Below are 14,308 nucleotides of genomic sequence, written 5' to 3' on the forward strand. Positions count from 1 at the left end.
AATTTACAAAGTATGATATGACAAATTCAATCCTTGAAGTAAAAATAGCCACAGGTTATTTACTTGCCCGTGGAAAATTGATGTTGACTTTATAAACCATTGAACTTAAGACTGTTGTTCATCAAAACAAAGGAAGCATTATGATTTTTGAATTTAAAACATTTCTGAGCTGTGAGTGCTCTAAAAATGATCGCAAGTCCTTAATGAAAAACAGTTTGCTATTTTTTTCCTGAAGGTCACTGGAAGCCTATAAAACAGAAGATTATATTAACAAGTGAGACTATAAGCCAGTAAAATAAAGTTTTAACCTGGCTAATTTTGACATGACATTTTTATTGGCATATGTTCTGAAAAACTAAAAGTTCTCAAAAAAAATTTTTTTTGGTCAAATAGGAAAATCTGCCAAATACTGCCATTAATGACAGTATTATCAATAGTCTGCCATGCACCAGGCATGATGTTCAATTATATTTTATCATTTAATTTAATTTCGTTCACATATTAAGAGAAAGCTGTATTATTTTTATTTTACAAATGAGGAAATTGAGATGCAAAAGGAGTAAAAAAAAAAAAATGACCAAGTCACTGAGCTGGTAAGAGCCAGACTTAGAAGCCCAGCCTCCTTGCCTTTACCTGCAGAGAGTCCCATCAAATGCCAATCAAGCGGGTGCCACCCACAGAATTTCCTTGTATTTGTCACACAAACACTTACCAGAAGAATAGAAGATACCAGGACCATTTTCTTGCTCCAGTTAGATTAAAATGTAGTCTAAAAACTTGTGTATTGTACTTACAGAACTCATTGTTTGCTTGTGTGTTTAAAACCTACTTCAGTCTAATACTTTTATTTTTTTTAATGCTTCTTTTGCTGACTTGGGTTCCATCACATTCATTGGACTTCATTATCTGGGTTTCCTTTAGTTTTTAAATTGTATAAAGTGAATTTAAAGCTCCTCTCCCTCCTATCTGCTCTGGTTGGCTGTCCTTGGGGTGGAAGTCCTGCTTTCCCATGCTTCCTGGACTAAAGACATTCTCCTTTCTCTGCACAAATGATGGGAACATGCACAATGGATTTTTAGGAAAAGGGGTTGCTATTAAGTGAGTGAATTCCTTACAATGATTTGCCATTGTTCAAATTACTATTTTAATGGCAAATGTGTTGACGAGATGTCTTCCAAAATTTTTTATAGACATTGGTGATTTTGATAAGCATTATTTGAAACAAAGACTCTTAAAGGACTTGATAGGAAACTCAGAAAAGACAGACTTGAAAAAAGTTTGAGAGACTCCCATAATTGCATACCCAGAAAAAGAACCACTGCAGTTCCTCACGAACCTTGTGACTCTCATGGCTCATGGCTCTGCTTCCTGCTTTACTCTATGCAAATATTCTTCTACATGTATCATTTTTTTTTCATTAAAGGCAAGCATACTCTGTGCATTATTTCATTTAAGGAAAAAAATCTGCCTTTAGAACTAAAAAAATATTTTGCGGACGTCTTTCTATGTTGGTATATCTAGATCCATATTTGTGTCTATCTATGATTTTAGATCTTTTTAGTGCTCTAAAACATTCCCCATGGATTCTCATCTTTACACAATTCCCCAATATTAGACAAAAATATCCATGATGTGGACAAGCATATGTATTTTTTTCTCTCTGATGAAGCTTCTGTTCCACAGGAGGGGAGCATAAAATATTCATTTGTTCTTTTAGCAAACATTTATTGTCTGCTCGGTGCTAGACATTGCGCCTTGAGCTGGGAATACAAAGCGTAATATATTCTCTGTTCCCATGAGAAGCCCATAGTGTTATGCAGAAGATAAATATTGTAAACAGATAATTAATGAATGCTCTAGTAGCTATCAGAAATATGTTGTCCCTTCTAACTTTAATATTTTATAAACAGGCCAAAATAGGCATAGAGAAGGAGTATTTTTTCTTTTTTGATTCATGTGACTATTGGGCAGTACTTTCACTTTTATAAAGGAAATTTATAAAATTCATAGAAGGAAATTAAGAGAGATGTAGGATTCTTTGGGCCTTTTGTTTGTCATCTGGTCCAAAACAACAAAATCAAAGCAAAACAAGACAAACCTCCAGGCCTTTCTGTTTAGATAGGGAGGAGTGAGCTACTTTCTCTGCAATGTGGAGGACAGGTTCCATTTTGGGTTGTCCTTGAGCTTGTTTCTGAATAGTATCCTTGCTCTAGTTTCTGAGTTTCCAAGAGTGGGGGAGAGGACCTAGTGCTGGGTTTGGTCTCCCATGCCATCCACCCTTGGGAATCGTCTGACAGTATTTACCGGCTTCTCAGTGTGGTGGGTCAGAAGGGGCCTTGCGTTGAAGCTGCCAACCTCTAACAGAGTGCTCTGAATTTCCATCCCTTCTTCTCTCCTGCTTGCTTTCCTTTCTGTGGTGGCGATGACGCCGTTAGGTTGATGTAGAGAGCAATGTTGACATCCTTGATTGTCCTCTGACTGTAAGTCACCCACGTTCCCTCCGTCAGCCTGAATAAGTAGGCCCCGCTCTGCCATTCTGCTCCTGTCCACCTTGCCTGTGTCCCCTCGTAGCTCCTTCCCCCATGCTCTTGATTCTCCTAGCTTTCTGCACATTTATTTCAACCTTGGTAAAATTTATGGTTATTTTGTTTGAATCGTAGCTTAGTTTCTTCTCTGCTTAGTAAGAGTAGCAACGCCAAAAATACTCCCCACCAAAAACCAGCATCTCAGTGTCTTCCTGAATATGAGCAGTATTTTGAGCTTTTTTGAAAGTATACCAAGGCCAAGGCCATGCTCTACTTTTTAATTTTCCAATTAGTATCTACTTGTCAGTATTGATAAAGGTTGTCTGTGAAACCACTCCTAAGTTCTCTGTGCCAGTCAGGAAATGCCAGAGCACAAAGCACAAACTGCAGGAATGAGCCCTAGCAGAGTGGAAGGAGCCGAGTATGAACACCAGAGCTGGGCATCTGCCCAGATATGGGACATCTGCTAAAACCCCACTGGGCTCACTGGCAGAGCCTGCTTTCTGGTCTGGGGTATGTGCTACTCCCCCTTTGGTCTTGCACAGATAAAAGTGAACTGGCTTTTAGAAGACCTCGCTCTTTAAAGCGATGGTTCTTTCATATCGGACAATATTGTAGTAGGCATGCATTGCCTCGCAAAAGCTTTCAGCACACAGTCTAATAAAAGATGATGAGCCTTTCTAATGGAGAACCATTGCTTTCATTTGGAATGTTTGATTTTTATTCAGCACTCACCTTTTTCTGCAAAGAAGAATTTTCTAAAGGCAAAAAAAAAAAAAATAGTGTACAGGTGCCAGATTTTCCTTCCTTGTTTTTGCATCTGGCTTTTATAATCTAAATGGACTATGCAAAAAAAATAATTTGAATGGGAGTTCCTAAGAAATACTGCTGATATACAGTTATGAAGCATACCCCAGGATAAAGTCATTGTTGGCCCTGCTGAAATGTGTCTCTCTAACCTAAGCCTTCGTGTGGGTGTGCTTTTCTTGTACAGGAGATGGCGAATATTTTGGCTCAGAAGCAGCTGCGCTCCATCATTCTAACAGTGAGTACCTCGGGGGCTGGGACTGCATTGCTGGGAGGAGCGGCCTGGTGCGCTGTCACTTCTCTTTTGGCCTCTGTTGTGGTTGCTCTGTGACCAGGAACAGTGGTGAAGCAGCAGGGTCTATAAAGGAGGGGAATGTGTGTGTGTGTGGAACTGGAATAAGTAAGGCTTTCCCACAGGAATTGCCTCCTGTGATTGGCAGGAGGAGTCTTACCTTGCTCTAGGAAGCAAAGGGCCTGAGGAGCTGGACCTTCCTCTTCCTGTGGCAGGTTTAGTACAGACACTGAGACTTTTGGCTTTTCAGTCAAGGACATCAGGGGCTTAAAAAAAAAAAAACACACCAAAATGAACTTGTACTTTTTTTAAAATGAGGAAGCTGTCTGGAGACATACCAGGCCCTGAGAGAAGCCTTGAAATTTTGGCCATCATTTTCTTGGCCCCCTTACAGGAGGAAAGAAGGAAAGTACATGGGAACCGTTCACTAACTGCAGTGCAGAACTGATCTTGTACCTCAGGGAGAAAGTAGCCCTTAAAGTCGCACTGTGAGTGTTTATAACTAAACCAAACGGCAAGGTTTCCTGAGGCCTTCTCAGCTACTTGAGAGAAGCAGGTTTTCTGCTTAGAATGAAAAAAAAAAAATCTGATAATACGATTCCAGTTCAGCAAGCTTAGAATTCACAACACACACACACACACACACACACACACAATGTTTTATTATTGCTCAGTTATGATGAAGCCAACAGGTCTAGAGGTCATTGAGCTTGCTACTTATAATTCCCAAAAGGAAGAGCCGACCACAACCAGGAGGGGGCCCTCACAGGGAAGCCAGGTTGGTCAGGAGTCAGGGGCAGTGTGACCAAGAGCCTTTACTGTGACTGTCTAGGAAAGGAGTACATGAGGCTAGAGAAAGTGGCTAAGCAGGTTTAGGATTGGGAAGTTTCAATAAATTCAGTGGGTTTGGGAATTTATGGACTGTTCTAGTTGTCTGGGACGTGTTCCTTGGTGATGAGGACAGAGGGATGGTGGCATGAGCTCCAGCTGGTTTGCATATGAAAGAAGTACTTTGTTATCTCTAGAAATGGGCAAGGCCTCAGAGTCAGTTAGGAAATACATGGCACATACACACACATACAGATACAACACATACATACATACACACACACACACACACACACACATTTTTTTCTCTCTCTCTTTCTCTTCCCTGCCTCCTTTTCTCAAAAATGAAAACCTTTTTTCAGGTAAAGAAACTAAATATTCTAGAACTCAAGGCCGATGGTAAGGACTGCAGTTGGTGATCAAGTTTGATTTTAAATTTCCTGGCTATCAAGAATGAAATGTAAATTTCACCATCTGATAAAAAAAAGAGGTGTTCCAGTTCTTCAGGGATGGCAAAATGCCCCCCACCCCCAAACTGAAATCTGAAATGTGTCTTCGTAAAACAGCCTAATAGATTCTACATCTAATTATGGCTTTGTAGAAAATACAGAAAGATTCATAATAGGCCATTCTTTATCTTGGCCCTAAAAATGTGGAAGCTGCAGTCAATAGTAAGGTGTAGTTCAGTGAAAGTGTTTGCGCAAGGAGAGGGATCCAGGTGGGAGATGAAGGGTTGGAAATGATGGATGAAGAAGGGCTTCGCTTGTTTTTCATACCCCCCGGGTGTGGCACTTGAGGTTGGAATCTTCAGAGAAATGAGTGGGTGGAATGACAATAGCCACCTTGTCTCAAAGATAATTGGCTTCAGAGTCACTTCTTTTATGAAATGTCCATAGCTGGAAGTTTAAGGTTTCTAGTCTCTGACAGCAAGTTGAAGTGCAGAGGTCTGGGAGATTTTAATTAAATGGATGCCCATACATTTGGGGCACTAAAGTTGTACAAGTTACCATTCCCTTTTGGAGAATGAAGGATATGGAGTGTGACACCCCACCCCCTACCTTCCATCCTCTAGCTTCTCCCCTCCCATAATTTTGGTTCAGCCATTTGAATTACATCCTCCTCCCTCTTCTCTTCCTCCTCCTTGTCCTTCTCTCTCTCATTCTTCTCCCTCTCCTCCATTTTTAGCAGGCTGCTTCAATGTCATGTTCACAGCCCATGTGGGGACATGGTGCGTGCCAGGTCAGGAGGTAGCCAGGCAGCACCCTGAGAACCCAGAGTGTCACCAAGAGCCTTTACTGTGACTCTCTAGGAAAGGAGGAGTACATGAGGCTAGAAAAAGTGGCTAATTATCCTCCAGTCCTGGCTGGAAGCTCATTTTTTTTTCATGTTGGGGACCTCTGGCATTTACTGAAGGGTCACTTAGAAGTGAGTTTCCAGCTATCTACTGGTAGCAACAGGGGGTGCCAAAACCAAGCTCTCTTGCAGATAGCAGGGCCTGGCTGGGTCTATTGCATTCAAAATCATGGATCTGAATAGTGTTTTGCCACTGTGACTGGTCATTTGGCATTTTCAAAGTATAGCCAAGGTCTCTCGGAAAAGGATACACATTAGACCTGGCTGTTGTATGAGCTGTGGTGGAAGCAAAGCCCCATGCGTCCAACTTCCGGCCACCACTTTTATGTTTGTCCTGCTTTTAGTCTTGTTTCTATAAAGAAATGTCATGTAAGTTTTCATTTAATTTTTAACTAATAACTGTTAAAAAAATGTAGCAACATTTGCAGACTACACCAGGATGGAAGTGGGGCTTGTGGAGTTCCCACAGTGAGTTCACTACAAATCAGATGAATATTTTGCTGTTGTGTGTTGCTTCTAAAACTTATCCCCCCATCAGAAGTGGGAAAACCTGGGAGAGGCCATCCTGGGGTGAGATGACCATAAGGTTCTTGTGATAGGTGGATGCTGCTGGTCCCTTGCAGCATAATCAGAGGTGTCCTCCAGTCACTCATCTCAGGTACATTTTTTCTTGAAGTACCTTTCCCCCTTCATCCAGGAGCTTCTGCACACAGTAGATCTTTTCCAGGTTTTTGGCCACAAGATCAGGAACCTTACTGGGCCCCCACAATGTCAAGGAAAGCTCTGAGATTATGTGTGCCCTGATTTTCTTGTGAGAGGTGGTTCCGTAATTCTCCATCCCTTGTGCATCCAAATAAACACTGTTAAAGTTCTACTTGGGGTAACAAGGGTTAACATTTATTTATTTATTTATTTTTGCTTATTCTTTGTTATTTAAAAGTGTCATTTGTGAACCATCTCTCTAGCATGTCATCCGAGCGCAGCGAGCCATTAACAATGAGATGGCGCACCAGCTCTATGTTCTCCAAGTGCTCACCTTTAACCTCCTGGAAGACAGGATGATGACCAAGATGGATCCCCAGGACCAGGTGGGTGCCCAGCAGACAGCAGTGAGAGCACATGAGGGGAAGGAGGTGTCACTAAAAGTCTTCTCTGGAGCTACCCTGAAGCCAGGACTTTAAGATGATCATATGATTGACTTATTACACTCTCAAACTTGGTGGTATGACTTTAAAATTTAGGTGAACCTGGGATCAGAGAATAAAATAAATGGATTCTTCCATTAGGCCCTGAACACATCCATGTTCTTCCTCTTTTAGATAGGAGAGCTTGCTGTCCATGGCCTCAGACCTTGGCCCTTGGCCACCGTACCTTAGATAGTGATAACTTTGGGATCAAGTTCCCAGATGACCAGGGCCAAGGATAGTTCTGTGTGATACTGATTCTGCAAATTGGAAGTAATTTCCTTTCTCCGATGATCAATGCCAGTGGTTAGTCCTGTGTTAAATAAACCAAACCGGGCTGGTTTATTTAAATAAATCGGGCTGGCAGTTTTGTTAGTTGGCTCTTTGCTCTAACTCCCTGCTAAGTCTTTGGTTGTTTCCATGAAAGATTCTGTCTCCATCCAGAAGCTTTTGGGGGGGAACTTTACTGTGTGAGAGTAGAGTGAGAGGAAACAGCTGGGAAGCCTGCCCCTCTGTAGCACATTTTCAACTTAAGCAGTGCTGCAGCTTTGGAGAGGAAAACACTCATTATTGGCACGTGAGGGCCTGATCTGTTGCAGATGTGGGCTGCATGTGTGGAGTGTGTGGCTGCTGCAACACTTCATTCATGGCACAAGGCCATGTGATTAAGAATGATGGAGGAGGCTAAGAGAGGCCAGTAACCATGCTGCACATTTTTGGCAAGGCCAAGTGTAATCATCCCAGGGAGATGAGACTGTCATCTTACCTTTTCTAGTGATGGAGAGCAGTGCGTCCTAATAATGGAGCAATGCTCCTTGTTTCCAAATTCTTCTTTTTTTATGAAATTTTTTTTGTTATGGTAAAAATACTTAACCTAACATTTATCATCTTATCCATTTTTTTAAGTGTACGGTTCACTAGCATGAAGCTCATTCCCATTGCTGTGAAAACATCACCACGATTCATCTCCAGAATCTTTCCATCTTGCAGAACTGAATTTCTGTGCCCATTAAACAATAACTGCCCAACTGCCCTCTCCCCCTCAGCCCCTGGTAACCCTATGCCACTTTCTGTTTCTAGAAGTTTGACTACTGTAGGAAGCTCGTAGAAATGGAATTAGAAAATATTTGTCATTTTGTGTCATATTTCATTTGGCAAAAAATATCTTGGGTTCATCCACATTGTCACCTGTGTAAGAATTTTGTCCCTTTCTGTGACTGAATAATATGCCACTACTGTCTGTCTGTTGGACCTGTGTTTTATCCACTCATCCATGGATGGACACTGGGGTTGTTTCTTCCTTTTGGCTCATTTGTTTTAGTGACATGTTAGAGTCCATAAAATCGTTCTGTAGGGGTCCCTTGTAACCTGAGTACTGTCCCTGAACCTGTGTGCCTCTCTAACAGCCCAGTGCTCCCAGGTTCTCCCAACTTTATCTTTTCCAATCACAACCCTTCCATCACATTGGGGGTCTCATGTAGGACAGTCCTGGGCAACTGATATTAGCCCTCCAAATGAGTTGGCTGCAAGAAGAGTTGTGGAATACGACCCAGGCTAACCATCAGGGAGAGTGGCAGGAGGAAGAGAAGTCAGCAAAGCCCTAACTTCGAACATTGGTTGTCTTTTATCTGTTTTTCTTTTGCCTGAATGTAGTGATTCATTTAGACTCTGGGGAAAGAGGTAGTTGTGTCACATCACACAATGAAAGCAGCTTTCCCTCCCTCCTTTTTCTCCCCTCCCTAACTCCTTTAGGCTCAAAGAGACATCATATTTGAACTTCGAAGAATTGCTTTTGATGCCGAGTCTGAGCCTAACAACAGCAGCGGCAGCATGGAGAAGCGCAAGTCCATGTACACTCGGGATTATAAAAAACTTGGCTTCATTGTAAGTAAGCTGTCTCCAGTAAGCTCTCTCTCCTTCCAGCCTCCCCGTGGCTGACCTCAGCCTCATCAGGCGTGTGGTCCTCTTGTACTTTACAGAATAGTTTCCACATTTCCAGATGTTTAGCTGGTTTAAACAGGATCACATGAAAGTCCTTTGGCTGCAGTGAAATGGAATAACTTGCACAAGTGTGACTAATACTGCCTTTGTTTATTCAGTTCTGATTAAGTGTAACCAAGAGTAGTTAGCCCGGATTGCATCTCATCTCCCTGAAATCTGCTTTACAAGATGCTTGAGGTTCTGTTTGAGTTACATGCTGTATGCTGGCAATGGTGGGAGAGGCCATATCATTGGGTCAGTGATTGCATTACTTATGTACACGGATTTTGTATCAAAATCAAATTGAAAATTTCTGAAATTTAATCATGATAAGTTTCATACACTTTATATCTTCCTGAAAGGTTTATCTTGCCACAGATGCTAATAGGTTGACTCCTCAATTTTATTTCTCAGTTTGCAAATTAGAACACAACTTGTTCGGAGTGTAGTCTGTTGTTATATCCACTTGTAGTCTGTTCTTACCCCATGGCACCATCAGTTTCAGGGTGACCTTCAGGTAAGCTCAAATTTTGCAGGTATAAATTTGGGTTTTTTAAGTTCCATAAAAAAAATGACATGAATGAGATTTTGGCTTCAGTGATTAGAAATCACTAGGTACATTTTTTTATTTTAAATACTCTTTCTTGGACAAAATTATATCTGTATATATACATGTACACATACTCGTGTGTTAATATATACTAATATGTACAGTACACTATGTGTATGTATGTATTATATATATATGTTAATGTTTACATTTAATCTAACAAAAGTAGTCCTGTACTTTATATGTTACTTGGGAGGACTTGTCTTCTATAGAAATTTTCTTTAAAATTCACAATGTTTTTGAATTTTCTTCAAAATTTTTAATTAAAAATGCTTCTATATCAGATAATAGGTGTTTTTCATTATTGAGAGATTTATTTATTTATTTTAATTTAAATGTACTGAAGTTGATTTAACTAGCTCTTTTACTGATTCAGTGTTTGAAAACTATTAATAACTTCCATTAAATCTCTAACATTTTTGCAGCCCAATATTTATGCACATCCATGATCACATTTATTAGTATAAATTTGTGGAGCTATAATTATCTATGGTAGAGATTTTTAATACTTTTGATATTGCCTCATTACTATCCATCAACATCCTGTAATTTATACTTTAACTAGCAGTGGGTCACACTGACCATATACATATATTTTTCAATCCCTCTTCAATAATGTCTCTTAAACTTAGAAAAATAATCTAAGTTACCATTTTTATAATGTTAGTTTCAACTTGTCTTTTCTAATAAGAATATTTGTTGGCAATGTATTCAGCTTTGGAACTTGCTTTAAAAAGGTATTGTGACAGAGTTTTTACACCATCATATCCTGTATTTTGACCTTGACATTCAACATTTGATCTCTTAGTGAATTGAATTTTAAAACTTTCAGCAGAAAGAGTCAGGATTGATGGACCAGGTGAGAATTTCCTATACCTGGTGTGTGTTGATGATCAAGGTCCTCTTTTTACTTAGAGTAAGAAGAGCAGTTTCCCAAAGATATACCCCAGGAAAGGTGGACAACACTTGCCTTCTGCCTCCCTTCCAGTTCTTTCTAATTTTACTTTCCTGTGCTGTGCAGGACATATCCATATCACTTGAGAGATTTGGCAAAATACCCCAGCCTCTTGCCTTACCCTTAAGTCATATCAGACTTAAGATGAGATTATGGTGTGTGCATTTCAAACATACTCCTGACTGATTCTGCTACCCCTTCCTGGCCCAGAGCCTGGTACCCCTGTGTTTCTGCAATTTCATCATCTTTCTGTCACTGCCTGGATTTCTTTTGAATTATATGGAAAATGCAGATGCTGAGCTCTTTCCATAAATTACCTCAAGGCAGGACAGCCTTGTACCCCTGCCCCAAGTCTTGATGGTTTGGGGTAGCAGAGTGCATAGTGCAAAGGGACAGAGGAGAGATTAAGCTTGGGGAATGAGCAGTGAGTAGAACTGGAATTATTCCAGGCCCTGGGCCCTCTGAAGGTTATATAGAAAGGGGGGCAGGACTCTGTTTTTATATAAAATCTCCAGCCTATTCCATGAGCCAACATGGGAGTAATTTTTCTCAATGTAGCTCCATCTGTCTTTACATTATTGCTAATTCCTTCTACACTTCTGCCGTGGGTTCATCTCAGTTTTCATTTTCTGTGTCTGGTGAGTGCTCTGCTTTATGAGTACTTAATGAAGCATTTTTTTCCCCTGCTGAAAGTCAATTTATTGTGATGTTAAGGCCTTCAGAATTGATGAGTCCCCTTCCCAAGGACCTGAAAAGTTATTTTAGGGAAAAAGAAAACCTCAAACAGAGAATAACAAAAAGAGTATTGGTTTCCTTTATTATTAGTATTTTTCCCTGTGGTTTCGTCTTAGTTTAAAATTTTAGATCTTCCCCTACAGCTCCTCCAAGGCCATGGTCTTGCATCAGAGAGTCTAGAAGTTGGAAAGACTGTTGAGTAATGATTTCTGTGCTGGAAGTGAGCCAACCACTTTGACAAGCTGGTATTTTCACTTTTGAATAATGGCAGAAATAAATGAGCCCCTGTCCAGGGACTCACGGGCTCATAGCACCACCTAGAGGCCGTTTTGCAACACTGCAAGCTGGCTGCAGACTCTAGACGGAGTTAGCACTCTGTACAGAATTATCTCTGTGTTCCCCAAAGAAATGTCATCTTCCCTTTACACTCCTCACTGAACTTGAAGGAGAAATTTGAGGCTTGAATGATATTTTGAATCTCTTTGAAGAAAAATTTAATCCATAAGATGAACTGAATTTCTTATTTCATTTCTTCCAAGTTAGGCAACAGCTAGGAAGTGTTAAATGATGTCTTTGGAGTCCTGGAAGTGGGAAGGGGTGGCTCTAGATTTTAATGTAAGTTTCTATACTTCTGAGGGAAAATACTTGTGTGGCATCAGTTTCCTCAGCTGTGAAGATGGACAGTGACTTTTCTATTTCAAGGTTGCTGGAGGGCCCTGCCAGGCCATCAGTTGGTGATTAGCATGGCGCTTGGAATCCAGGGCATAGTTAGCCATGGTGTTTCCCTTCCTTCCTTTTTGGGAAATCACATTATGGTAGTCAAAGGCATGTTTTTGAGTTTTCCAACAAGGCAGAAAGAACAGTTTGTTAACGGATAATGAGCCGCAATATCTTTGAGAAGGCAGATGGGCCTCTCATTCCTTCTTAGCACAGTGTCACTATGAAACAGATTTTTCTGATAAAATAACTCCAAAAATCTCAATCCAAAGTGATTAAATGTTTGTATGATTCTACAAGACACAGAAAAATACCTGATTTTTTTTTTTTTTTTTTTTTGTGTGTACCGGGAATTAAACTCAGGGTAACTCAACCACAGTAACTCAACCACTGAGCCACATCCCCAGGCCTATTTTGTATTTTATTTAGAGACAGGGTCTCACTGAGTTACCTAGTGCCTTGCTGTTGCTGAGACTGGCTTTGAACTCATGATCCTCCTGCCACAGCCTCCTGAGCCACTGGGATTACAGGTGTGCACCACCGCACCCAACCCTTTTATTTAACTTCACTGAGGACAAAATACACTCTTTATCTTTTTTTTTTTTTGGAAGAAATTGTTTCTAAACCATACAATGTGCTTTAACCTATGAAGTTTTATAAACATTTTCCTTAATTTGTTCAGGTTTATCTTTAAGGAAAAAAAAAAAAACAACTGAGATGTGAAGGTAGAAAAGGTAATGGGTAATGATAAAAATCTTATTTCAGAATTAAGATTCATGTTCTTCTAATTTTTAAGAGGATTTCTACCTTCTTATGTAATAAAAGATAATTATGCATAGTACACAGATATAATTCCACACACAGTGCTTGCTGTCATTAGAATATTTTCTTCTTGGATGCTAATGGTAAGGTATGGAGTGAACTGTGTATTTCTGTATTCCTTCCTCTATTTCTATCCCTGTCCCCATATTGCTGAAAGAAGCATCTTCATCTTAGTGCTCCTAGATTTAGCAGTTATTGTGAGAGCGCAGCACTGTGATTCAGCTTAGGTTCCAATTCGGGTGGCCCACATCCCTTTCTGAGGCTCCTACTCCTCTGCTGAGTGACTTGAGCAAGGCACTTGATATTTTCAGTTCCATTTTCTTTTCTGATGGAGGATACTAATGATCTCTGTCAATAAGTTGTGCAGGTTAAGTTCTTATTGTAAATTGTTGAGAGCAGTGCTTGGGTACATAGTAAACAGTCCATGAAATGAGCTTTAATAATTAGGATGTTGTGATTATTATTCAAATTATTGGAAAAGCGCCCAGAGTCCCATGACACTGTGACAGATGGGTTAGGGAAATGTGGGAGTAATAGGTTGTCCCAGGAGGGTGATGAGAAGATGTGGGGTACAGAATAGCTGTGAAAGATGAAAGAACACTGTGTGCTTGAGAAACCGGGGTTGTTCTGTTCAGCTAGTGTTTACGTTGCCTCCAGAGAGAGAGAGATGTAGAGTTGGCTTTAGGAGTGAGGGATAGATCATAGAGAGTCATAAATTCAAAAGAGTTGAAAATATACTGTCAGTCCCTGCTGTTCATGGATTCCATACTTAGAAATTCCCCATTCACTAAAATTTGCTAGTAACGTCCAAATAATATTCAAGGTGTTTTGGAGATTATTCTTGTGAGTTGTCCAATGGCTGTTTTCCCCGTTGAACAGAACAACAGGGCAGTGCTCTGCCTTTTGTTTCAGCTCACCTACTGTAAATGAGTCTCCTTTTGTGGTCTATCTAGGGCCACGTTTTCCCCATTTCTCTTCTTTGCATTGGTAAGTGTTGCTGTTTAAAGTGTCTTGGTGTTGAAGTGCAGTCAGGGGTTCCAAATGCAACAGGGCTGGAGGGTGCACTTAGGATATTAAATATTTTCTCTGTTTTATACAGAAAATACAAATATGCATGTATTAGAAAACTTCCTTCAGGCATCAATTAAAATGCTGTTGGCTTCAAGTTGAATGTAGTCGAGTCAATAATATATATTAAATAAGATGCCTTAAAATAGAAACACAGATAAAAGAAAAATATATATACTGCTAATAGTTGGATTGAGAGGGTCCCCCAAAGATTCAGGTGTTGGAGGGCTGGTCCCTAGTGGATAGGACAAACTGTAGCGGGTATGGCCTTAGTGGAGGAGGTAAGTCACTGGGGTTGTGTATGAGAATGGTGCCTCTTGTCCCTCTCCCCTACCCCAAACTGACCACCATGAGGTGAGCAACTCTATTCTGCCACATGTTCCCCACAATTATGTTCTGCTTCAGCACAAGCCCATAGTGATGGGACCAAGC

General features: G+C 40.5%; 1 protein-coding gene across 3 annotated transcripts in view; it reads left to right on the forward strand.

Annotated features, from left to right (window-relative positions):
• Positions 1 to 14,308, forward strand: part of ELMO1 (engulfment and cell motility 1) — a 562,967-nt gene that overhangs the window by 217,645 nt on the left and 331,014 nt on the right. For all 3 annotated transcript variants that reach the window (XM_081286788.1, XM_081286787.1, XM_081286789.1), the window contains exons 11-13: positions 3,520 to 3,570; positions 6,771 to 6,893; positions 8,742 to 8,873. In XM_081286788.1, coding sequence (XP_081142914.1) covers positions 3,520 to 3,570; positions 6,771 to 6,893; positions 8,742 to 8,873 — 306 coding nt within the window. The remainder of the gene's footprint in view (positions 1 to 3,519; positions 3,571 to 6,770; positions 6,894 to 8,741; positions 8,874 to 14,308) is intronic.

The sequence above is a fragment of the Spermophilus citellus genome (genome assembly GCF_964194105.1).
Source record: "Spermophilus citellus genome assembly, chromosome: 3".
NCBI classification, from domain to species: Eukaryota; Metazoa; Chordata; class Mammalia; order Rodentia; family Sciuridae; genus Spermophilus; species Spermophilus citellus.